Source organism: Stenella coeruleoalba (genome assembly GCF_951394435.1).
Source record: "Stenella coeruleoalba genome assembly, chromosome: 8".
Taxonomy (NCBI): Eukaryota; Metazoa; Chordata; class Mammalia; order Artiodactyla; family Delphinidae; genus Stenella; species Stenella coeruleoalba.
In genome coordinates this window covers 48,203,737-48,229,122 of record NC_137154.1, presented here as the reverse complement: position 1 = coordinate 48,229,122, position 25,386 = coordinate 48,203,737, and the positions used below count along the sequence as shown (strand labels likewise).

The 25,386-nt window shown below is 54.9% G+C and overlaps 1 protein-coding gene across 4 annotated transcripts; it reads right to left on the bottom strand.

Annotated features, from left to right (window-relative positions):
- Positions 1–23: 23 nt before the first annotated feature.
- On the bottom strand, positions 24–24,964 carry APBB1 (amyloid beta precursor protein binding family B member 1). Of its 4 annotated transcripts, none has more exons than XM_079930441.1 (14): positions 23,275–24,964; positions 15,068–15,796; positions 9,118–9,296; positions 8,967–9,023; positions 8,798–8,883; positions 8,620–8,683; positions 8,033–8,182; positions 7,530–7,657; positions 7,014–7,128; positions 6,781–6,865; positions 6,423–6,506; positions 1,002–1,117; positions 682–858; positions 24–589 (listed from the first exon to the last, which is right to left on the bottom strand). In XM_079930441.1, the coding sequence occupies exons 2-14, from the start codon at positions 15,780–15,782 to the stop codon at positions 422–424; spliced, it is 2,124 nt and encodes a 707-aa protein (XP_079786567.1). In that variant the 5' UTR covers positions 15,783–15,796; positions 23,275–24,964; the 3' UTR covers positions 24–421. The 4 variants fall into 4 exon arrangements, with proteins under 4 accessions (XP_079786567.1, XP_079786568.1, XP_079786565.1 ...); XM_079930442.1 differs by having other exon boundaries at positions 23,325–24,964; XM_079930439.1 differs by lacking the exon at positions 23,275–24,964 and adding an exon at positions 22,870–22,992 and having other exon boundaries at positions 9,118–9,293.
- Between the last annotated feature and the right edge of the window lie 422 nt (positions 24,965–25,386).

The window sequence follows — 25,386 nt, the reverse complement described above, 5'->3', positions numbered from 1 at the left end:
ACAGGAAGGCACACAGCTCAGCAGGGCAGACTTTATTAGTGATATCAGTACAGCAGAGGTGCCCATGGAGCAAAGGGGAGGGGACCCATGCCGGGACCGGTCCCCTCCTTCTGCCCCTGCAGGACCCTGCGAAGATGGGGCCTGGCCTAGACCAGTTCCTCCCGCTCCAGTGGAAACGTGGCGGTGGAGAGCCTGGGGCTGGCCTCGCTTCTTGCTCCTCTTCTCATCCACCCAGTATTGTCACTTCCTTGCAGGATTAGATCTCCCTCCCAGCCCCTAGGCAGGGAACCCCGGCTACTGGGGAGGGGCAGCTCTGGTGGGGGGGCCCTGAGGTCTAAGAATAACCTGTAGGGCCCCTCCCTGCCCCGTGCCCTTGAGTTCCCTGGGGCCCAATGCAAGCAGGTGGAGGGAGCAGAGGGCTTCAGGGCGTGTGCGCCCCCAGCCGTTTGGGCTTAAGGGAGCCCCACAGCGACTGAACGCCCCTGCGGACGGTCCACCCTACACGCCGCGCAACAGACTCAGCTGGGGGTGCCGGGAGGCAGGAGGTGGAGGCCTGGGAGCGGGCATCCAGACACTTCTGGTAGCGGAGCTGCAGAGAGGCGGGGGCGGGGGGGGGGCGGTCACGCTCCAGCCTGCCCCGTGTGGGCCGGGGGCCACCGCTCCACCACCCTACCCGCTTACCATGCACGCAGCCTGCACGGCCTCTGAGAGGCTGGCAGCATTGGGCTCGCACCAGAACATGTGGCAGCAGAAGGAGGCTGGGCCGGCAGCCATGATGAATGCAAACGTGTGGACATCTCTGCCCACGGCCAGGAAGGACAGGAAGCGCACTCGGCACTCCCCCAGCACTGCCTCCGTCTGCGGGGAGGGGAGCCAGTTGGAAAGGAATAGCCCGGCCCTCTTATACTGGGTGCGTCCATCTTACTGACGGCCCTTCCCCTCATTCCCGGTCTCCCCTCCCTGGCAAGGCCCCTCCATACCTTCTCCACCCAGGTCTTTACCTGCTGGTGCAAGATGGTGAGGGTGGCAGGGGCCACGCTGACGTGACTTGGGGTCCACTGCTCACGGCTACTGGAGGACAGGACCGATTCCAGGGCCCCATTTATCACATCTACCCCTGAAAGGTAAGGATATGAACATGGCACTGCCGGAGGTGGAGAGAGGATACCCCCGCTGTACGCTAGACTTTCCAGCTCTGCCCAGTCCAGCCCAGGGCCTTTGCTCCATCCCTACTTCACTAGCCTACAGCCCCGGCTGCTGCTGTATCCCTTCCTTGGTACTCTCCTGCTTGGCTTCAGTGACTGGCACTTTTCTAGCCTCTTCCACCTTGAATCCTAAGCTTGGTTTGCTTCACTGACTCTCCTTCTCCAGCCTCCTAGGCAGACTGACCCCCCAAAGCTGTCCTCTCCATACCCTGCTCTCCACATTCAGACACTCCAGCGCTTCACACCACAATCCCTTCCAAATCAGCCCCTATAGGCCAGTCCTATCCAGTCCTCAAGACCCAACCTTCATTTTTGTTTTAAAGATTTCCATTTGAGGAATGTTTACTCTTGTGTCATACCAGTGCTAAGTCATTACAGTGCACTATGTCATCTACAATCTCACAAAAGATCCCTTTATCTCCATTTTATAGATAAGGAAACTGAAGCTGATAGAAATCAGGTAATAAACCTTAGGTCACACTAAGAAATGGGGATCTGAAGGTAAGCAGTCTGATTCCAGGGCCTGGGTTCTTAACCAGGCCTCTCCCCTGCCCCTTGCCTATAGTCCTAGTTTCGGAACGAGAGTGCTGTCAAAATCTTAGTTGTGGGCTTCCCTGGTGGCGCAGTGGTTGAGAGTCCGCCTGCCGATGCAGGGGACACGGGTTCGTGCCCCGGTCCGGGAAGATCCCACATGCCGCGGAGCGGCTGGGCCCATGAGCCATGGCCGCTGGGCCTGCGCGTCCGGAGCCCGTGCTCCGCAACGGGAGAGGCCCCAGCAGTGAGAGGCCCGCGTACCGCAAAAAAAAAAAAAAAAAAATCTTACTTGTACTCAGTAATTTCTATGACTTGCTCAAAAGCCAAGGAACGCAAGGTTCCTGGCCTTTACATCAATCAACTTTCCCTTGTAACAATATCTCCTCTACTTATAACTGCTGCTAAACATTTCCACCCGTGCGCCCCACTTTTGCTTGTACTCAGCAGAGAACCAAGGCAGGAGCACACCGGCATGGTGGGGCATGGGTTCTGTTCCCTGCACTGCTCGTGAGCTGGCTGTGGCATCTGGGTACCATCGCAGTGAAGAACTTAGGGTGAACGATGCCAACGCAAAAGCACACACCTCTGTGGTCTGCTCTTGGGCCCTCGTGCCCCTTTCAGTGCCTCTGGGCTCCCACCAGGAGCAGAACACATGGACCCTTTGAGGGCAGAAAACAGATCTTCCTCGAAAGTCCTCCCTCTTGGCCTTGCTAGCCTTACCTCTGGCTGCATCAAAGCCAAGCTCCTCTCCTAAGCATGAGGGACTCCAAAAACTGGCCTCATCCGATCTGTCAAGCTTCATATTTTACTGCTCCGTGAGCTTCAAACGATTTATGTAGCATTATTAACATCTAATCTTGGCGAATGCCCAGCGAGGCAGATGGGGAACACAAAGTAAGAGAAGAGGATGCCCTTGAAGGACAGGCTGTAACTGAGGGAAAAGCCTCTGTCTAGAGGGCCCTTCCCCTCTTGACTGTCTGCGAAACTCCCAATTCTCACGCCTCAGAGTTCCCCCAGGGCCCACCTGGGAGGCCTTCCCTGCTGTAGGGCAGAGAGGGTGTTGCTGGGACAACTCTCAGCATATCTTGTAACTGCTGGGAACCCTTTCTCCACACTGGGCTGTGGCCACCTCAAGGACAGAAACCAAGTTTCATTCATGTCTGTGTCCCCAGTCCTAACACAGGGATTATCTACTGAAGGAATTCCAGATGCTTGAGCAAGTCACCCGCGAGGCAACATGGGCAAATGCACCCAAACCGGTATAACCAAGCAACCCAGAAGCCACAGGAGGGTGACAACACAGGCAGGAGTGGGTGGGCCAGGGCAGCCTGCAGAGGGCTCAGATGTGAATGACATTGATGCCAGTCAATGGAAAAGCTCAAAGATCATGCGTGTAGACCATACATCAAACTGCTTAATAAGCAGATGGAGCTGCGGAGGTGGCACCTGGCCCCAGGATGGGGAGCAGCAGCATGCAGGCGGGGAAAGCAGTGGAACTAGGTGGCCCGGAAAAAGTCTATTTGGTAACAGCTCAGGACTGAAACCTACACCCTGACCCCAGCCCCAAGCTCCCAATCCCCCTTATATCCTTATTTTTTTGTTGTTTTTGTTTTGGTTTTTTTTTGCGGTACGCGGGCCTCTCACTGCTGTGGCCTCTCCCGTTGCGGAGCACAGGCTCCGGACGCACAGGCTCAGCGGCCATGGCTCACGGGCCCAGCCGCTCCGCGGCATGTGGGATCTTCCCGGACCGGGGCACGAACCCGTGTCCCCTGCATCGGCAGGCGGACTCTCAACCACCGTGCCACCAGGGAAGCCCAATGTCCTTACTTTTTTTCCATCTCAGTTGTAGCCTTCTAACATACTATATAATTTACTTATTTTATCTATCCTGAATAGAATGGCAGCTACTTGAAGGCAGGAATCTTGGTCAGTTTTGCTCATTACCACCAAGAACCTAGAGTAGTGCCTGGCACAAATGAGGCACTCAATAGTCATTTGCTGATGAACGAATGATTAATGAGTGAATATTGCAGCTTCAGGAGGGACCAATGTTAAACTCATGGAGGTTAAAAAGGGAGCACAAATAAAGCATGAAGTGGGACTTCCCTGGTGGCGCAGTGGTTGAGAATCCACCTGCCGATGCAGGGGACACAGTTCGATCCCTGGTCCGGGAAGATCCCACATGCCGCGGAGCAACTAAGCCCGTGCGCCACAACTACTGAGCCTGCGCTGTACAGCCTGCGAGCCACAACCACTGAGCCCACGCACCCCAACTACTGAAGCCCGCGTGCCTAGAGCCCGTGCTCCACAACGAAGAGGAGACCCCGCTCTCCGCAGCTAGAGAAACCCCGCGCGCAGCAACGAAGACCCAATGCAGCCAAAAATAAATTTTTAAAAATAAATAAATTTATAAAAAAAACAAAAATAAAGCATGAAGTGAGTTTAGGGACTACTGTGTGAAAGCTGTGGCTTCCGCAGAGCAGACCCACTGAGCTGATGGACGGCAGAGGGGCCGGCGAGGGCTACAGACAGTTACTTTAACGTGGTGAGAACTTATGTGAGTGGCAGGGGGACAGGGGAGTAGGGTAGTAACTGCAAGAGGCATGAAGTTGGGGGTGAGGGAGAGGAGGAAACTAGCACAAAGGTGAAGGGCTCAGCCACACCTCCTTCCTGCTCCCCCAGCAGGACTTTCTCGCCTGCGGTGGCAGTGCCACGGAATCCAATCCACTCCTCTCTGCTAATCCAGGCCTTCCTTCAAGCCCCAGCTAAATCCCCACCCTCTCTAAGAAGGTTCCCTCACTGAATGGAAGGTGCTGGTCACTAGTCAGGATGGTTTGAGAGGAAGAGCAGAGAAATGAAGATGACCAGGGTTAGAGTCCTTGGTCTGCCATCTCCTGGGCTACGTCATCTGAGGCATTCTTTCATCTGTGTGTTTGTTTATCCATTCACCCAACACTGTCGAGTTCTTCCTAAGTGTCTTTTGACACGACACCCAAGCATTTCTTCAAGCCGTCTCTTTTCTTCCCCTCTGACCTCACTCCTCCACTGTCCATTAAATGTTGGAGGGGCTCACCGCCAGGCCCAGGCTCGTTTGCCTTCTCGCAGTGGCTGCCCACTTTCCGGGCTCGATCTTCTTCACACTCGTGGCTTTGATTACCTCTCTAACCCAGTGGTGCCCACACTTGTATCTCCAGCCCAGACCCCTCCTCCGTGAATCCAGATGCCAATGTGAGTTTGCCACTCACCTTCCTGAAGGCACATCAGACTCAGGATGCCTGAAAACTGAACTCAAACCTCCAAACCCAAACTGGCCTCTTCCAGTGCTTCCTACCTTTAGAGAATTGCACCACTATCCGGTTAGCTCCGAAAGCCAGGGGTCAGTCTTAGTGCCTCTGCCCCTCACGCCGCATCCAAACAATCACCAAGGCCTCTGCTGACTTTAACTGTCTAATCGTCTCTTGAATCCACACACTCCTCTTCAGCCCCAGCACAGTCCAAGATGTTCTCATTACTGGCCACAACTACTGCAAGGTCCTCCTGGGTTCCCCACGTCCCCCTCCCCCTGCTGAGCAGCCTTCTCCACTGGTATAGCCAAGGTGAGCGGTACAAAACTCAAATGATTATGCCTAGCGCGCTCCAGAGAAATCCTCTTATAACTCCCTGCCGCTCCTAGGACGAAGAACAAATCACTAACGTGGCCTACAAGGTCCCGCAGGGCCTGACTGCCGCCGAGATCCCAGCCTCATCTGGCATGGCTGGCCTTCTCTCAATGCCTTTGAAGTACCAAGGTGCCTCCCGTGATGGGTCCTCACACCGTCCACTCTGCCTGGAGCGATCCTTCCCACTTTACTCCTGTCTCCATGCCACCTGGCCACATTAGATCCTACTCATTTTTTAAATCTCAGTTCAAATGTCACTTTCTCAAGTCTTTTAGGACTCCCTAGCCTAAATGAGGCTCCTCTGTTACACAGTTTCATAGCATCTTGCTACTTTCTTTCAGCAAATGACTCAACTTGTAATTTGACATTTATTTATGTGATTATTTGATTTATTCCTCTTTTTTTCTACTGTAATCTCCTGTAACCTCCATGAAAGCAGGGCTGTGGCCATTGTTCTCCCAGGACCTGGTACATGGTAGGCTTCATAGGTATTGGCTAAGTGAATGAACAAGTGAATAACAGGTACCGTAAAAGCACTAGAAACGTGAGTGGACCTAACAGTCTCTAGCCTCGGTTTATCTATAAGATGGGTATCATCATAATCCCAACCTCACAGGATCCTCAAGGATTAAGTGACACATAAGGGAGTACTTTACAAGCAATAAAGCACGTTGACAGATATGCTCACTGCTTCCTCTCTAGATGCTCACAGCCCATACCCAACCCAGCCCCCGGCTGCTCCAGCGTTTCCAGTCATCGAAGACCCGCCTCCCAGCCTAACCAAAGCTTTTCTGTGGGATTCAGGAGTGGGTCTCCCTATATGCCCGGTTCACTGGTTCCCAGTGAGTGAAGGCAGGGTACGGAGTGCAGCTGGGACAGAAGTACAGGAGGTGGGATGCATTTTGAAGGGCAGGGAGACGTCAGCATGAGGAAGGTCTGGTAGAAGGGGCACTGGGAGGCAGAGGGTGGGAGCAGAGTTTGGGGATCAAGGAGGTGGTCCCTGCGTGAAAAAGGACACACATACCAACAGGCTTAGCAACAGGCACGTTCCCCAGGTAATAGACTTGGAACTTTTGTACCAACTCATTCTTAGGCGCTGGGAATTCCACTGCGGGGAAGAAAGGAGAGGATCAATCATAGCGGCAGACCTTGCTCACTGCCAGTCCCCACCACCAGGGTATAAGCTGGACATTCACCCGGCCAAGGCCCTACCTCCACCCCCTCCCCCTGCCTCCCTTTAACCAAAGTCCCTCCACTTATTTGACCCAAAGAATTGAGCCTCCATTTTTCTATCACTCTGTCCAGTAGCTCGTGCCTCTTCTTGGGTCACCCCACCCTTGCCCACAAAGCTGAGGCAGACCTGGCAGGGTTGTGACACTGACCTTGGAAAGGGACATCCACAAGTTTAGAGTGGTCCAGAGAGAGTCCATTTACCAAGCAGCGGGCGTTGCGCCGTTCGGCCATGATCTGCGGAAGGGGAAAGGGGGAGGGGAAGAGCGAGGGAGGGTGTGTTAGGCTTCACAGCCCTGGAGCCCCCCACCCCGCCTCAGTGACCCCACCCGCATCCTCGTAGAGCAAAGGTGGCAGCTAGCCCAGGGTGCGGAGGGGGCCGTGCCTTAGAGCAGATCTCATGCAGGCTGGTGGCGATGTTCTTGGCAGGTGCCTCACAGCGAAACACGTGGCACTTGAGCATCTGGGTCAGCTTATCGCGAGCCACGTAGGCAAAGTCCCTGTTGGGGGGAGGGGCACCTCAGCATCTCCCAGTGCCGTCCAGTGCCGAGCCTCATTCCGCCCCACCCACGCCCTCCCCATCCATCGCAGCTCCTCCAGGGCTTCTGCCCTCGGGATGGGGTGCTGCGGGTGCTGCCTCCTGGCCGGAGGATAGACAGGCAAGCATGCCGAGGTCGAGGAGGACGGGCGAGCACAGCGGGCAGGAAGGGGCAGGGCAGAATAGGGGAACTTGGGTGCTTCATGGCATCTGGTCCAGGTGTGGGAAGAGGAACGGTCAAGGCAAATTAGGCATAGTACCTCTCTCTGGGTCCGGCAGCACAAGAGAGGCAAAGAGCAGAGTTAGGGAGGAGGGCCCCACTCTGACTGCCCGCCCCCCCAGGACCCCTGGCCCTGCTCCCACCTTCCGCTGTCCCGCCCGACGCCCCACACGCGAATGCTGACGATGGGCTGGGCGTGCAGCAGGGCCTGACTGTGCGGCTCCACCAGCTTTAGCGTCTCATCCTCCAGCTGTAGCAGCAGATCCTTTCCCTGCAGGCCCAGGAAGCGGACGCTCAGCGGTGCCCCAGCTGGGAAGGTGGCTGAGCTTTGCCACTTCCAGCTTGAGGGAGGGTGAGCCCCAGCTCGAGGGCCCTTGCTTTGGTGTCGGACCAGCCACCCTGCAGCCTCCCTCTAGTAAAGGTCCCACCTGTCACCTCTAACGAGACTCCTTTTATCATCCCCATCGCCGTTAAACAACCGTCTCCCAAGGTCCCAACGTGGAGTCACACGTCCATCTCACAGGCTGTCACCTGGCGGGTGTGCACCTCCCTCCCCAGCCCTTGGGGCGGCAGCTGGGCTCTCCCAGCTCTCACAGTTCCCTTCACTTCTCCGTTGCCCGGCCCCCCTGCCAGCTCAGGCCCTCACCTCCCCCCAGCCCCCAGACATGGGGTCGTGCAGATTGTTTTTGTGGTAGGAGAGCTGACGGATGCAATTGTTGACTGCCACACTGCTGCGGCCAGGGGCCAGCTCCTCCTCCGTCATCTCCACCCAGCCAAGGGAGCGCACGGCGAAACACTGCCAGACACAAAACAGGGGGCGGGAGATAGAGGCTCTGAGCTAAAATCGGAAGAGCCCCCAGCCCAGGACGCAAGGAGGTTTGCTGAGACCAGAGGAGTTCCTGACTCAGAACACAGTGGGTGGGAGGGTATAAGACTAAGAGGCTCTACAAACAGGATATAGTTGCAGGAGGGGTGCTGGTCTCAGAGGAGACCCCTGCCAGTCGAGGAAGCATCTGAGCCAAGCCTGGAACGGCCCCCTGCCAGGCCACGGGACTGGTTGAGTTAAAAACTGAAATGCCTCCCACTCAGACACAGGGGTCTCTGCTGAGACTTCAAGAGCTCAGGACCTGGCAAGCTGTACTGAGACCACAGAGGCCCGCAGAACATGACCCAAGGGGCATTCCTGTACACAGGGGGGCCCAACGTGGGAACGGGCATTGGTCTTGAACAAACCTTGATCCCCGGGTTGGCATTCCGTGGGGGCAGCTTCTCCTCCTCTTGGGGCAACGGCTCTGGGCTGGAGGCAGGTGGTAACACTTGGTACAGGCCCCCAAACGGGGAGCTGTCCCATGGTCCCTTCCAGACAGACCCATCCCACTGTCAGCCCACTGTGTCATGCCTTCCCACTTACCTGAGGCTCTGAGCTGGGAAAGGCAACGTCCCCTCCTCAGGGTCCTTCAGTCCCAAATCCATCGGGGCCTCCTCACTGGGCTCATCCTTGGGAAGGGGAGAGAGGAATCAGGACCAAAATGATGCCCCTTCTCCAGCTCCTCCATTGTGAAGGAGGTCCCCTCACTCACCTTCCAAAATTCTCCATCCTCGAAGCCTTCTCCATGCGTGAAGCCGGTCCAGGTGAGCTAGGAGGGGTGGGAGCCAGGGGTGGGTGGCTCATCTAGCAACAGCAGCGCCACCCTCCCCCCCGGTCAAAACCAGCAGGCCCGCGAGCCTCACCTGGGACTCCTCGCGGGGGCTGCTCCCCTGTGATGGGGAGGCCTGGCCCGGGGGCTCCCACTGAGTGGTCCCTGTTGGGATGTGCCAGTAGTAGGTCCCTGAGGTGTCCTGGACCCTCATCCATCCAGCTGGCAGGTCGGAATCCGTCTCGAAGGCGTTCGGGTTCCAAAAGGAATCTGCTAGGTGGGGGGTCTTGGTGAGGGTCTGCCCACCCAACCAGCAAATCATGGGTGCTATGCCCAGTCCCCTCCCAAGACCCCATGGTGGAGGAAGGGCAGGGGAAGGGCTCCAGCACAAGGTTCCTGATCCTCCTAGAGCTTGAAGTCTGGAGTCACAGCATGGGGGGCCCCCAGCGTGAGACGTGACTCAGGTCTCCTCCTGGGCTCTGCTCCTGGCTAACATGGCCAAACAGAGGGAAGGAGGGAGGCAGAGAGAAGGGAAGGAGGTTGAGTGACCCCAAATGACCTCCTGTCAGACATGTCCGGATCCCAGGTGCACACACTTAGCGGCTCCTGCACACACGGGTGCACACAGACATACAACATATACAAGCCCTACGACATACCTGTGCAGCCACCACAAACCCAAGGGCGTACACACACAGGAGATACCCGCAGACAGCAGGTATCGCATACAGGTGCACGCGCACGTGCAGGGGCAGACACACACACACCAACTCCAGCCATCCACTGATGCGGCCACCATACACAGAGGAGCGCGCACACACAGCGATACAGTCCAGCCCCTGCCACATGTGTGTGCAGAGACCACACCCACAATGACCCCCAAAACATGTGTGGGTACCACACAGACACCGAATACACATTCAGACACACAACATATGTCAGCCTCTGCCACATGTGTGCAGATACCGTAGACACCCACAACCTAACCCTTGCCACACACGAGTGCAGGCGAACATTCCATGCACATGCACACACACCACGCACCTGTGACACAGCCCCTCCTCCCCCGGCAGAGCCACGCCACTCCGGCCCTGCAGCCCAGCTCAGGCCTCCACCACTTCTGTGCTCCCTGCCAGCCCCGCCCCACATCACGCCCGGGGCCCGTGCTGCCCCTCACCTGGGCTACTGTCCTGCAGGACGATGGCCAGGAAGAAGTCCTGGGAGAACATGGCGCTTGTTCCCAGCCCCTCCTGCCTCCACCCTCCCTCCTCACAGCCCCTCCAGCCCAGCCAGCTGGGCTCACAGCCTGGTGCTGGGCTGCAGAGAAAAGCTCATCCCGCCCCCTTCTCACCAGGGCAGAGCGCCTGCCAGGCAAGATCCTCCCCCGCCTGGAGCTCACTAGGGAGGGGCCAGGACCACCAGGTAAGGGGACCCCACTGGGGTGGGGATGTGGGGTAGGGCTCATGAGACCCCAGCCTTCCCTGCTCACATCTCTTCTTTCTAATCCTGCGTCCCCTCCCCCCAGTCCTGAATCTCCATCCCACCCCAAAGCGGTCACCTCGGTGCCACAGTCAAGCCCAGTCTTAGGGACACCAGGAGGCTCAGGCCTTCAGGAATCCCCCAGCTACCTGGGGCCCTGCAAAGCCTAGAGCTCTCAGTACAAACAGGGTGTGGCTTCAAGGCTCCCGGGGATCCCTCCCCTGCCCAGAACCTGCCCAGCAGTTCGAGCGGAGAGTGGGCTTCAGGGTCTGGGCCCCGGCAAGCTTGAGGCTGGGCTTGGGGCTTCCCAGCACCAACCCCCCTCACCTGCCAGGGCCCAGCTAGGCTGCAGCGTCTCCTCGGCAACCGCAGCACCAGGACCGGCTGGGAGCGCCCAGACTGCTGACGTGCTTCCCGTTACCAGGGAAACCAGGAATCCTGACTGGTCCAAGAGGCAGCACTGAGGGACAGGCAGTCCCCAGACCCAGGCTGCTGGGCAAACAGGCACGGAGGGCTGGGAGTGGGCGTGGTTACACCAAGGGGGCTGCATACCTGATGTGAGAGTCATTGGAGCGAGGTGCCTCACTGCCCTCAGCTTCCAAATGAGGTGGGCCCACAGAGGAGGGGCTCTTCTTGCCCATCCAGCCTCTAGGTACCCATTACTGCCTCTTTCCCCCCCACCCTCCCCTCCCCTCAGGCCCTAGGGAATTAGAATGCCCGCTTTTCCCCAGAGACCCTCCATCGTCTTCAGGGCTCTCCCACCAAACCTTCCAGGAACCCCACACGCAGGGCAGCCGTGCTCTGCAGAGCCACACCTTTCTTCCTGAAGGGTCACAGACCCCTTGAATCTGCGGACCAGTTCACCATCTTCTGACTGAGTCACACACACCAATCCATCTGCCATCCCTGTCAGCCTGCACCTTCCTGCTTCAAAGAGCTTCATCCTTCCGATCTGTCCTGGAGGGGCCGCTCTCCCCCCCTGACCATCTGGGAGGCCCTTCTGGAGCTTGGCACGTCTCCCTCCAAGCACAGCCCCACCCCGGCCTTTGCTTCCACAAGCACGCATTTATTCAGGAATGTACACTTTCACTCCTGCACCAATTCATTCCGGCGCTCCTTCACGCACTCAGAGGTTCATGTATCATTCATTCACCCACGCATGCCTCCCAGGCTAAGCCAGATGTAGTCATTTGCTCAGGAGTCAGGAACGCTCTCCTTTCCCCACCCCCATGCACGCCCGTAGTCCAGACTAGTATCTTCTACCTGGGTCAATGCAGCAGCCTCACGAAGGGTCTCCCTCTCCCTGTTTAGTCTCCTCCAGTCTGAGCTGCAGGCTACATCCCAAATGATTGTTCCAAGATGCTAACCTTCTCTCCAGTTGAATCCTCTAATTGTTTTCTCCTTGCCCTCAGGATAGAACCCAAATTCCTCTACAAGGTTTGTTTGCTGTTATGAGCCCCTAATCGCCTGCCTCTCAGCCTTACCTCTGACCACCCTCCATACCTCTGGTCTCTCTCTCCCTGCCTGGGACCCGCCCCTTATACTCCCTGAGCCCAGCCTCCCTCCCCTCAATCTTGACCTGGCACCAGCCACTCCTCCTTCCAGCATCAATGTAAAGGTCGCTTCTCAAAACTGACCCACCCCCTCTCCCCAACCATGCACACAGGCAGGGTGCGGGATGTCCCTCCTGCACCTCCCCCACCCCAGGGCCCAAACAACCTGTTTACTTCTGTCTCCACCCTAGACTGTGAGTGCCATTGAGGGCAGGAACATCTGACCCCTGCAGTATATATTCTTAGCATTTAGGACAAGGCCTAGCAATGAGTATGAACCCAACACAGTGGGTTCCCAGTATGAACCCAGCACAGGTAGGAAAGTTCATTCATTCAACATTCATCATTTGGTCATCATTCATTCATTCATATACGTATGCATGCAATCAACAACTTGGTGGAGATCCTAGGGTGGGAAGGAGAAAATAATGTTTGCTCAATTCTACCACATTCCTACAGGAGCCCAGACCTCCTCTGTGGCCTTCCTGGTCATAGCAACACAGTTACAAAAGAGGCAGTGGCGCAGCCCCTTCTGCTAGCAGCCCCTTCTCCAGCAGAGCTCGATCCTTGCCCATCCTCTCGCCACCCCAGCTCACTTGCTGAGGTCACTGCCCACACCCAGCATACCCTTCCCAGCTCTTCAGCAGTTCTGTCCTCCCACTCCCAGAAAGCTCATAGGAGCGGCCACTACAGTGACCATTCAGGGGGCCCCAGAGCAGCCAGGCTCTCCATTATTTGGCCCAGATTCACATCCCCTAAGGCAGAGGTTGCAAATAAGCAACCTGCAGTCTGATGTAAACCTCAGATAGATTTTGTTTGGCCTGCATGGTGCTTTTTTAAAAAACAGACTTGGTTGCTAACATTTAGAAATTGGGATGTTTCACATCAATATCTAGTTTTCAGTTTCCCTTGAAAAGTTACATGAACTGGCTCCATTGAGACTACATTTCCCCCCACCTAACCCTATAAAAACCAGCTGGAGTGGAGTAGTAGCTGTTCCCTGCAAAAGGGACCCAGGCGATGACCACTGACTGCCGCTAACATCCCCCTAAAGACAGGCAATCAGACTTTGTCCTTGGTAGAATTACTCAATACCGCCTGTGAAGTGTTCGTACAAAAACAAAACACAAAGAACCCCTCAAATCTGAATCTGATCAAGGCTCTAGAATTCACTGTCAATTTACAGGAAATCCAGGGAAAGAGGAACATGTTCAACACCACACAGGGAGGGTCTGCAAATCCAGACCACGGAAAGCCCAGGGCAAACAACACAGTGGCTTCAATTAAAACAACAACAACAAAACACCGAGCAAAAATAGAGAGATGGAGGAATAATGTATAGATCAAAAGAAATCTTGACGTATTGACTATCAAAAGGTCTGTTCCTGGGCTTCCCTGGTGGCGCAGTGGTTGAGAGTCCTCCTGCCGATGCAGGGGGTGCGGGTTTGTGCCCCGGTCCGGGAAGATCCCACATGCCGCGGAGCGGCTGGGCCCGCGAGCCATGGCCGCTGAGCCTGCGCATCCGGAGCCTGTGCTCCGCAACGGGAGGGGCCACAACAGTGAGGGGCCCGCATACCGCAAAAAAAAAAAAAAAAGGTCTGTTCCTATTTGGATATTGATGCAATGAATCAAAACTTTTTAAAGAGTGGGGAGACAACTGGGAAATGTAAACATTGACTGGATATTCGATGATATTAAGGAATTATTGCTAAATTTCCGTAGGTATGATATTGATATTGTGGATTTTTTTTCAAAAGAGTTTTATCTTTCAGAAAGGCATGAATGAGTGGGGACTTCCCTGGTGGTCCAGTGGTTAGGACTCCGAGCTTCCACTGCAGGGGGCATGGGTTCGATCCCTGGTTGGGGAACTAAGATCTCGCATGCCGCACGGTGCAGACAAAGAAAAAAGCATGAGTAAACATTTACCGACGTATTTGCTTCAAAATAACTTAGGCTGGGGCCCAGGAGTAGGTGCGGGTATAGATGCAGCAAGGTTAGCCACGTGTTGCTAATTGTTGAAACTGGGTCATGGGTAAATCAGGCTCGTTATTCTATTATTTTTGTATATGTCTGAAAATGTCCATAGTAAGTTCTTTGAAAGGGGATGACATGCTGCCCTTGGCTCATCTGAACTGCATGCTCCCTGCAAAGGTCCCCCAGTTTGGGGTCTGGGTAAGGTGCCTGCTGCCTGGTGTGGGAGGAGTCTTTCCTGACACTAACATCCAGCCCAGGCTTGTGGCCGCAGCCCATTATCTCTGCCCCTTGCTCCTCAGCCGTCTGCATCTCTATGTGACACTAGCAAATGCAGAGACTCAACTTATTTAAATGGGACACATTTAATGGTCAATCCTGGGAGTCCTAATATCTATCCCCCCCACCCCAACAAAGCATATGTTTATTCTTCCTTTGCTTCCTTTTAGTCAATATCTTATTCCTGACTAAACAGTACTCTTGCAACGTCCAGTGTGGTGCTCTGCACACAATACCCCATTCTTTTCCAAATAGACCTCTGTGGGGAGGAGCTGCCTCTAACTAACAGCCCGGAGTGCACCTGGGCTCACCGTGCTGTAGGCATCGGTGACAGCTAGGGCCAGGAGCTCGGGTCTGCACTTGGACTTGGTTTAGATCTCAGTTCTACTGTGATCTCAGACTGTCTGTGACCCTGGGAAAGGACTAAACCTCTCCAGGCCTCTATTTTGTCACCTGTAGTATGGGCATAAAAAAATAGGATTCCATACGACAATGCTGAGCACAGTGCCAGTACCTGGTAAGTGCCTCATACACAGACCTAGGCCACCATCCACCGGGAGTGTGGGATGGATGGGTCTAGTGCTTGTTCAAGCACTCTCTGAACGTAGGGGCCACGTCCTTCAGGAAAACCTGGGCGTGGCCTGCTGAGGACTGAGGATACAGGCTCTGTGACTCACGCCCAGGCTGGCCCTCTGTATGGAGGGACCCACCCCCCCGCCCTCTCGCCCTCCCACATTCCCCACAGCAAGCTCCACAAGGTACCTGTGTCCTCCGGGGAGCCATAGGAGGGGCTGCCCTGGGATAAGGTGGCCCAGCTCGAGTCCTCGTCACTGGCCGCGCTGTTCCGCATGCCAAACAGAAGGCTGGCACTCTTGCTATGCTCTCGGGGGCCATCTGCGAGGGCCTGGGGCCCGGGGGGCACCTCCGCACTCCCCAGGGGCGCCGGCAGCCCTGGGGGAGAAGACAAGTCGTCCTCGTCCTCCTCCTCGTCCTCGTCATCCTCCTCGGCCTCCCCTGCTGCCTTCTCCTCTCCCTCCTCTGGGCCCTGCTCTCGGGTGCCGATGATCAGGCCGGGTCCTCGGAGCCCTCTGTTGGCCGCATTATGGGCGGAGAGCTCCAGCTCAGAGTACAGGTGCATCAGGCCTTTGGGGCCCAAGGGTGCCATCTCGGGCTCCTGGCTGGCTTCCTCAGCCAGGGTCAAGGTCACGTTGCGATTCTGGTCACGGTGGGCTGTGGCGGCCCGCCGGAGCTGGTTCTGGCCCTCCTTTAGCCACTTGGCATTGGCGGGGCCCGGCTCGGGTCCCCCCCCCTCCCCCATGGCGCTGCGCAGGTCCTTGGGTCCCACGGCCGTGGCCTGCAGCTTGGCGTTGAGCAGCTGGTTGTGGGCAGCGTGCAGGGGCAGGGGCAGGCTCAGCGCGGGGCCTCCGTGGCTGTTGGCATTAATGGCCGACTGGCTCAGGGATGATGGAACAGACATGGCCTTGGCAGATCCTGCAGGCGGGGAGGGGAGACCACGTTGAGCCTCCAGGTCAGGATAGCAGCACCCCTGCTTCTGTCCCAGGCCTGTGCCCTGCACCTCCTCATCTCCCTGCGCTCAGCAGGCCAGCACACACCGCTGTGTCCGCTGAGCTATTTTCTCAGGAGAATAACTGGGCTCAACTTCTGTCCGCCATCACCACCACCACCGGCTCAAACCCCACCCCCACTGACAAGGCCCAGGCCCACAGTCCACCCCATCCCCAAATCCCCAGCGCTGAGCTTGCTGGGATAGCACAGCCAGCCCCTGCTTTGCCCTCACTCCCAACTGCAGAGACTCCACACAATGGCTCTCTGTGCATCCCCACCCCCAGCTCATCCAACTGGGGCTTGCTGTGCCAGGGGCACAGATGGTGAGGGACTGGCTCGTGTGTTCTGGACACTGGACACTGCCTGCCCCCTTCCTCCTGCCACACCGCTATGCACAGCCCCACCACTGTGAGCTCCCCACGCTCTGTTCCTATCGTCATAAATCGCTGGGTCCAATCAGCCCCCGAGCTCACCCCATCCTAGAGACCATGAGGACAAGAGAGAATGAGCATAGACCAAGCCCTCAAGGGCAAGGTCCTAGGAAGGCAGGTCATAAAGGAAGGGCCTTCAGCTCCAACTCGTGGTTCCTTTGACCAGTTGAAGCAACATTTTGGTGACTGTTTCGATAAAGTATCTCACCTCGGGTATCAATTCCTCTGCCAGCCCCTATAATGCCCCATGCCTGGGTCACTGCAGGAGTCTTTGATCTGGACCCTCCAGCCCTTCAGGTCTTTGCCCAAATGTCACCTTTTCAGTGAGGCCTTCCCCGGATACCCTTTGTAAATCTGCAGGCCACCGGGGCCCCTCCCAGCAATCCCCAAACTCCCCCCAGCACCCAACACCACCTGACAAGCTAAGTTATTATTTACTTTGTTCAATGATTGTCTGCTCATGACTGTAATTTCAGTTCCATGGTGGTGAGGATTTTGTCTTTCTTGATTTTTTTTTTCAATGTAGTATGCCTAGGGCTTAGCACAGTGCTGACACAGAGCAAGAACTCAATAAATATTTGTTGAATCAGTGTAGGAATCTGCCCTCCCATCTGCCCCAGGCCCCATTTTGCATCTCCTCTGCCAGTTTCAGAAAACATACTCCAGTCGTGTTACTGTGTCTCAACCATTGCTCACGATGCCCCAACCAAAACTCCACCTGCCCTTCAGGTGAGGTCTCCTGTCCCACAGTGAAAGTCCACCAGTCCTATCCCCTCGGACCCCCTCCTGCATCCTCAGAAGCGCTTCGTGGATCACCTTCTCCTCCGATCAGCCAAGCCCATCACCCTAACGACTGATCTCACCCTCAAAGCCCCATTCCACCCTCCCCATCTCCCTGACCTTCCACTGCTAGGCTTCTCTCCTTCCCTGACCCCGCTATAATGTGCTCACTCCCTGGACCCTCCCTGGCCACCCCCTCACAGTTTATTCTCCCTGACCAACCGTTATCCGACTGTGTCTCCGCCTGACCCTCTTAGACACTATCCTCCCCTCCCTGATACCCTCACTCAGAGGTCTCTTCCTACCTGACCTCCCCGCAACATGCAACTCTCCCCTACGGACCGCCTCCCAGGCACACCTTCCCCTCAGACTCCCGCTGCACAGTCCTTTCTCCTCAGTTTCTTACCTGAGCACTCTCCACCTGCCTGTGTGCCCTGAGTTCTTTCTCTCCTTGAACCCATGGCCCCAGTGTTCTCTGTCTCCACAGCGCAGCTCTCAATCCTGAGCACTGACAGCCCGGAGGTGTTTAGGCTGCCCCGCAAGGCTCTGCCGTCTCTCGGGTGCAGTGCCGGGTCCTGGGGCAGGGGCCATAGCTCGCCTTTCCATCACTCCTATCCCCTCAGACCCTAGCACAATGCTATGCACACATCTGTGAAATAAATGTGAGAAGGTCCCTGTCCACATGTCTGCCTCACGTGTAACCACCTGCTGGTCTGCTCGGTATGGCTCCACCTCGGCAATGAGAAAGCTCGTGGCCACCAGCATAAATGAGAAAGACAGACGGCCCTGTCTCTGCCCAGAACCACAGTAATCTTCCAGAAATGGAAACCAGATTGTGTCACTCTCCAGCTCAAAAAGTCAGATGGCTCAGGACTGCCTTTAGGATAATGTCTGTACTCGTTAGCAGATCACCAAGAGCCTCCTTGAGCCAATGCCTATGACCTCTCGGGCCTCCACCCCGTCCTGCCTCCTTCCCACCTTACACTCCAGCCACAGGAAGTATGGTGGATTCTAGAACACGTCACACTCACATGGCCCTGGCTCTTTGTTTACACTGATCCCTCGGCTTGGAATCCCGTCTCCCCTTGTGAGGACCTCTGCTTATGTTTCACTACTTGGCTCAGCGGTCAAAGCTCCTAAGCAGTAAGTCTTTTCTGTTCAGTCCCCTATCCTCAACCTCACGTGCCCATTCCCTCCCTGGCTCACCATACCCAGTACTGCATTCTGTCCGAACATCTGAGATCCTGTCTCATTCAACTTCGCACCCCATTAGCAAAGAGAGTGTGCTGTGCGTCTGCACAGAGTGGGCCCCTGGTCAGGATGGAGGGGTGAGAGGAACAGGAACTAGGAAGCTCAGAACTAATTGGGGATAGACACTGAGACAGGCTTGTGTGGCCTCATGGGCTGGGGATGGGAGTGTCAGGGAGGGTGCTGGAGAATGATGAAGGGTCCCTGAGCAGGAAGTAGGATGGGGTCCTGGACAGGTGAGGCCTGAGATCTAGGAAAAAAGGGAGGGAGGGAGCTAGCTTAAGCCGATACCCTAGCTCAAAGGCTGTTCCTTTGAGTGGCATCTCCAGGAGTTTCAGGAGATGGAAGGCCCCATGACTCTGCCACACTCAGAGCATCACAGGGGTACCAGGCCCTTCTCTGAAGCAGCAGTGTACGGAGCCAGGTTTCTCAGTGTTCAGGCCAGGACCAACCTCCTTAGCATCTGGAAGTGTGGTCGGGGAAGGGCACGTGCCCCGTGAGGCTGGGACAGTGAAGAACCAGGGTGACTGCAGGGCAGTCATGGGGGCAGAAAGCACTGGGGGAGGGAAGGGGGAAGTTCTGCTGTGTGAAGAGTGCTGAAGCCTGAGCGCCTAGCCCAAAGCAGTGCGGTCTCCTTCACCTCACTCTTTAAGGTCAAAGGATGACCAGTTGCCCAATACCTTCAAGAAGGGGCACAACCTAGCCTCTCCCCTCTCACTGGTGCTACCCATACCTGGAGCCTCTCAAAGGATGGAAAGAGACAAATGAATTCTGGCTCAAGGCAGGCAGCTGGGCGGAGCCCTCAGGGGAGGAGCTAAAAGAGTGGCCACTAAGCCTGAAGGGGCTGATAGGAGACCACACTGGTAGACAGGCGAGGCCTGCTCAAGGTCAATGGTCTTCTAACCTGACCACTTACTATATGCCAGGCACTGTGCTGGGCATGGGGGGAGAGTGATGAATAATAAAGAAATGACTGTTCCCCGAAGGAGCTCACAGTCTAGCAGGGAAACAGTCACTGAACACCTCGTTACAATGCAGTGTAATGGCAGTACCTGGCACTCGAAGCACTCCCTATTTGTTGAATAAGTGATTGACTATTTTGATGGGGAAAGAACAGGGCACTATAGGAGCCCGAGGCTTACTTTGACCGAGACATTGGCGAAGACCTGCCTGAGACAAGAACACGACTCTCCTTGGACCACCCCCTTCACCATCCCTCCCTCTCAGAGGATGACCCCCAACGCACTCCCAGTTCACGGAGGAAATGGCAGCTATCAGCCAGAGAACATCCTCCAACCTACAAACTCAGCACCTATCCTTTTACCTCCTTTTTCCTAAAACCAGTTGCTTCACCTGTCACTTAAATCCCTCCTTTCATGCCTTTCCAGGAATCGTATGCCACTGTTAATCCATGTTTTTCTTCTACCTAATCAACCACTCCTCAGCGGGATCCACCATTTCCCGACTTAAACACAGAGTCTTTCTTGACCTGACATTCTTCCAGCGCCACTTGCTACTCTCTTTTCTCCCCCACATCCGCAAACTTCTTGAAAGAGCTGTCTTCACTCATGGCTGCCGTGTCCTCACCTGGGTCTCACTCTTCAACTATTCCCAGTCCTGCTTCCACTCTCAACATGCTTCAGTAACAGCTCCTACCAAGGTCAACATGACCCCTGTGTCATTTAATCCAACAGACCCTTGGAGTGCTCACCCTGGTTGTACTCTCAGCAGCATCTGACGCCATGGGCCTCTCATCCAGCTTTCATCCATGGCTTCCACACACTACCTCTCCTGGTTTTCTTCCTACACTCTAGTTACTGCCTGGTGGTTTCTTACACTCCTTTGCTGGCTCTTCATCCTCCGCCAGCCGTTACACGCTGGAGTTTCTCACAGCTTGTTCTTATGCCCTTTTCTCTTTCTCACCCGATATTCGACACAGGTATTCATTCATGCCCGTAGCTTCAGGTGCCCCCTACAAATTGATGCTTTCCAAAAGTACACCTTCATTTCAGACCTCTCATCTGAGCTCTAGACACACACATTCAACTTTCTACTCAACATCTCCACTCGGATGTCTCAAAGGCCTCTCAAACCAGCATATCCACTCATGTTTCTCTCTCCCACACCTTAACTGGTCCTTTCAGGATCCTGGCTCATGGAATGACATGACCACCAGCTCTGTTCTATAAACCAGAAGTAGCAATACCATTCTTTTTTTTTTTTTTTTTTTTGCGGTACGCGGGCCTCTCACTGCTGTGGCCTCTCCTATTGCGGAGCACAGGCTCCGGACACGCAGGCTCAGCGGCCATGCTTCACGGGCCCAGCCGCTCCGCGGCACATGGGATCTTCCCGGACCAGGGCACAAACCTGTGTCCCCTGCATCAGCAGGCGGACTCTCCACCACTGCGCCACCAGGGAAGCCCAGCAATACCATTCTTGACACCACCTTCTCCCTCAGTCCCCACATTCAATCCATCCCCAGGTACTGACGATTTTCTATCCAAGAAAAATTTTTGGACTTGATCGACTCTCTGCATCCACTACCGTCAAGAGTCCACACCAAGGACAAAGACTTTAAGATCAAAATTCCTAACATGCCCTCGATTGTCCGGCCCAGCCTTCCTCTCCAGCTTTGGCACTCTGCTGTCCAGCATCACTGGCCTGCTTTTGATTCCTCGAAGACATCATGCTCTCTCTTTCCATCAGGTGTCTGCACGTGATTCCCTTCTGCCTGGACCCTCCTTCCCCTACCCTCTCAGTCTAATTCCTTTGCCTCTTAGGTCAAATGTCATGTTCTCAGAGACGCCTTCCTTGACCCTCTCTCCCTACCTCCTAGTCCAGTTTAGGTGGTGCTCTTGTGTGTTCTCAAGGCACCATTCACCTTTCCCTTCATGGTATTTATTACATTCGTAATTTTATTCTTATCTGATTTTCCCCTTAGACTGTCAGCTCCATGGGGACAAGGACACAGCCTATTTTGCTCGTAATTATATATTCAGTGCCTGACAGTACCTGGTATATATTAGGCGCTCAAAGTATACTTGTTGAATGAATAAATGATCAGATAGTTTTTTTTTTTTTTAAGGAAAACACTACGTTAGAGTATTAAGAGGAGGTAGGCAAGAGGGTAGCAATCAAGGAAAAAAGGGGGTGTGTGGCCTAGATTAAGTTTGGCAGCAGTGGGTAAGATGCAGTGAAATGAATGGATTTGTAAAATACTTAGGTAGTGGATGTAACAGAACTTGGTGACATAAGATGTACAGAGTGAGAGAGAGAGACATTAATCTAGAATGTGGCCTAGGATTCCAGCTTGGGTAGCTGATTGGAAAGTATCCATTTCTGAGAGTTGAAGGAGGAGCAGATTTGAAAGAAGGGGTAGAGAGGGAACATAGGAAAGATAATACAGCTTGGGATCAGTAAGTCTGGAAACTCCTGTTGGATTTCCAAGGGGATGTCATGAGGCCAGTTGGATATTGCGTCTGGAGTTCAGGAAAGAGATCTGGGCAAGATGTATAAATCCGAGAATCATATGTGTGTGTGTGTATATATATGAAATTTGAAGCTTTGAGAGTGAATAAAGGACCCGAGGAGAAAGTGCAGAATGAGCGAAGATGGCCCAGGAAAGAACCAAGCGCCTCGCCAGCATCTAAAGAGAGGGGAAGGAGGTAGCAAATGAGATTGAGGAGCAGACAATGCTGCAGGACAGAAACGAGGAAAACGTTTCAAGGAGAGCTGACGCACACCACTAATACTAGAAAATGGAAGGCGGATAATAGGAAAGTGTCCATTGGAGTTGGCCACATGGACATCTCCAGTGACCTTGGCTTGAGCAGTTTCCGCGGGTGCAGAGACAGAAGACCGAGTGAAGTGAATTAATGGGACGTGAGGAAATAAAGACATCAAGTGTAGGCGAGGTTCTGGCTTTAAGGAGTGGAGAGAGCTGGGCCTCTGAGGTACTGGGAAAGCAAGAAACGCACAGGCAGATTCAATAGGTTCGAAATATCCTCTGAATTGGCAGCGGGAAAACTGCTCCTAATGGGTGCTCCTGCCAGTGCTAGGCCTCCTGGCCGAGGGGGGGCCACAGCGGCCCCAGGGCACACCCCTCGGTCGCCGAGGGCAACAGAATGCGGCTTGACAGATGCCAGGCCTGGGACCCTGCAGGAATCCGTGCAGCCTCTGAGCTTACCTCACCACACGTCCTCTTCCCAGTCCTTGACCTCCCCTCCCCCATCCCCTAGTCCCCATCCCCCATCCCCCCACCGCCCCTCGCTTCCCTTCCCCTGTTCTCGCTCCCTATTCATCCCGGAGAGGCAGGAGGTAAAGGTCGGGGAGGGGACGGTGTGAGGACCGAAGTAGAGTCCGACCTTGTAAGGGGGAGAACAGGAGGGTAGTCGGAATACGCGGTGGGAGGGCCGCGCGCGGGGATGGGGCCTGGCGGGGGGACGCGGGCCGCCGCGGAGCTCGGGCTGCGGGGTCCGCCGGCCACTGGAGGCCGGGATCCGACCGCCCGGGCTGGGTCCCGGCAGGGGCAGCTCCTACCTGCGCGGGGAGGCCCCAGGCCCAGGTGGCGGAGGTGGCTCAGGCTGCAGGGCTCGGGCTCCGCGGCGGCTTCTCCATCACAACATCCCCCGCCCAGGAGCGCGCGGGCCGCGGGGCCGCGCCCGGAGCAGCGGAGGCGCGCGCGGGGCAGCGGGTGGGGGAGGGGCGCCATCTTGGGCCGGACGCGGGCCGGGGAGCGGGAGCCCCTCGGCGGCGTCACTGGTGGCAGCCGAGCGGAGGGCCCCTCCCTGCGGGACCCTCGGGCCTCGATGAGTCCAGCGGCCCAAAGCCCCTCGCCGGCCGCCATCCCTGCGCCCGGGTCCCACGGTTCCAGAGCGCTGCCCCAGCCTCCGCCGACCCCCGCCCAGCCCGGCACCGCCCTCCACCACGAGGCCTTGGACTCACCCTGTGCGGCCCACAGGGCCCCGGCCCCGCACCCCGGCGGGGCGACTCACCGAGGGGTTGGAGCGGGAGCGGCTGTGGCAATGCCAGGGCCGCGGCCGCGCGGGGAGGGGCTCCGAGGAGGCAGCCTGCTCTGCTCTTGCGGCAACACTCCGTGACGTCCTGGTGGAGAAGCGATGAGGGCACAGCGTTGGTGATAATAATAGCTCTTATTTAGTGGCCGCTTACACGGTGCCAGGCTCTGTGTTAAACCCGTTATATGCATTCGTCCTCACATCAGCCCTGTGAAGTCGCCACTATGATCATCCTCAGTTTTCAGAGGCAGATGCTGAGGTTCAGAAAGGTAAAACGACTTGCCTGCAGTCACAGGTAAGTGGGGGAAACAACCTGGAACCCAGATGTTTCTTAACACCCTACCACTGCTGCTGAACATGAAACTGTGACACCAAGGCCTTGCAGATGTGAAGAATGAATCGCTCCCCGGTGGAAATTCACAGGAGGGAAGGAAGAAGGGGGAATGTGGACGAATAGTGTGAAGGAAGGAATGATGGGGCCCAATATTGCACAGACTCCCTGGATAGTGAGATAGTTCCCAGTGGTCAGGTCAGCGGCACAGAGGCTTTCAAAGACAGTGAGGGGGAATATTACCATCCAGACCCTCTCCTGGCTCATTCCTCTAAGGCAGACGATTTAATTTATTGTAACTACTAAGTACTGAGCAACTGACTCAAGATGCCCTCAAGGTACCTAAAACTAAAAATGTCCAAATCTAAATTCATTGTCTCATCCCCTTTATTGACCTTCTAAGAAGTTTCACTGGGGTGAAAAAAACCCTCCCCAGTGCCTGTGTGCACGAACACGAACACACACTCATACACACACACACTCACACACACACACACACACATGACTGGATGCAGCTCCACTTTATCCATCCCAGTGAGTGGCACCACCATCTACTGCTTGCCTAAGCCAGGAGCCTCAAGGTCATCTCTGACTACACTTTCACTTGATTTGAGGTGAATATAAATGTCTTAACTTTTTGTTATGGAAAATTTCAAATATATGTAACATAAGGAGACAGAACAGTATAATGAACCCTCATATACCCATCATTCAGCTTCAAACATTATCAACTCCTGGACAAGAATTTATGATGACTTGACAAGCTTCTATGATATATGAATCATGTACCAAGTCCCAAGCTAAGTCCTAGGGACCCAAAGATGAATCAGATTTAACTGTCACCCAACCTGGAGGGGATAACATGTGACCTTTGTCCCTGAAAGGTGAGTAAGAGTTACCCAGAAGAAGAAAGGTGTCCTCATTCATTTGATCATTCTCTCTCAACAAATCATTATCATGTGGGAGGCACTGTCCTTGGTGCTAGGAACTTGTAAAGAAACAATATTGAGTCCTTGCCCTCAGGGAGCTTGAATAACAAGGGAAAGAGATATTAAACATATTAGAAATGTGATGAGTATTTTGAACATGTACATGATGCTATGTGAATGGACTAAATTTGGTCTGGGGAGGTTTGGGAAGGCTTTCATATGGAAGGGCACTTATGTGAAGGGAAGGGGTGAAGGAGATAGAGGTTATCCAAAAGAAGAGAAAATGATTCCAAGTCAAAGGGGAAGTCCAATAATGGGTGGCCGGTATGGGTGTGGAGAAGAATGGCATAAGGTGAGGTGGAAAGGTGGACAGGTACCAAATCAAGGAGGGCCTTGTATGTTAGGCTTAGGGTTTTGGACTTTAAGGGCAATGGAAAATCAACATAGAGTTTGAGGCAGGGGAGGGACATGTTCACCCTTGCATTTTAGATCACTTCTGGCTGCTAAGTGGAGGATAGATAGGAGGAGAGCAAAACTGGTAGGGTGGGGACCAGTTAGAAAGCAATTGATATAGTCTAGGTAGGAGATGACTATAGTGGTGGGAGTAGGGATGGAAAAAATTGCATAGGTTTAATAAATGTTCAGGAGGTGGAATTCACAAAAACTGGTGATCAGTTGATTGATCAGCTATGGTAGTATAAAGGGAAGGATGACTTCCGGATTTCTGCTTGAGCAAATGAAAAGAATCCAGAAATATTGCTCATTTACAAGCAGCCCATCA

Bases quoted from the DNA above. Each gene is read 5' to 3' on its own strand.
- APBB1 (XM_079930441.1), bottom strand. From the start codon at position 15,782: ATGTCTGTTCCATCATCCCTGAGCCAGTCGGCCATTAATGCCAACAGC. The intron at 8,884-8,966 runs GTGAGTGAGGGG...CCCCTTCCCAAG, and splicing joins AGGATGGAGAATTTTGGAAG to GATGAGCCCAGTGAGGAGGC. The intron at 6,866-7,013 runs GCACGGCCCCCT...CCCCTTCCGCAG, and splicing joins TGCATGAGATCTGCTCTAAG to ATCATGGCCGAACGGCGCAA.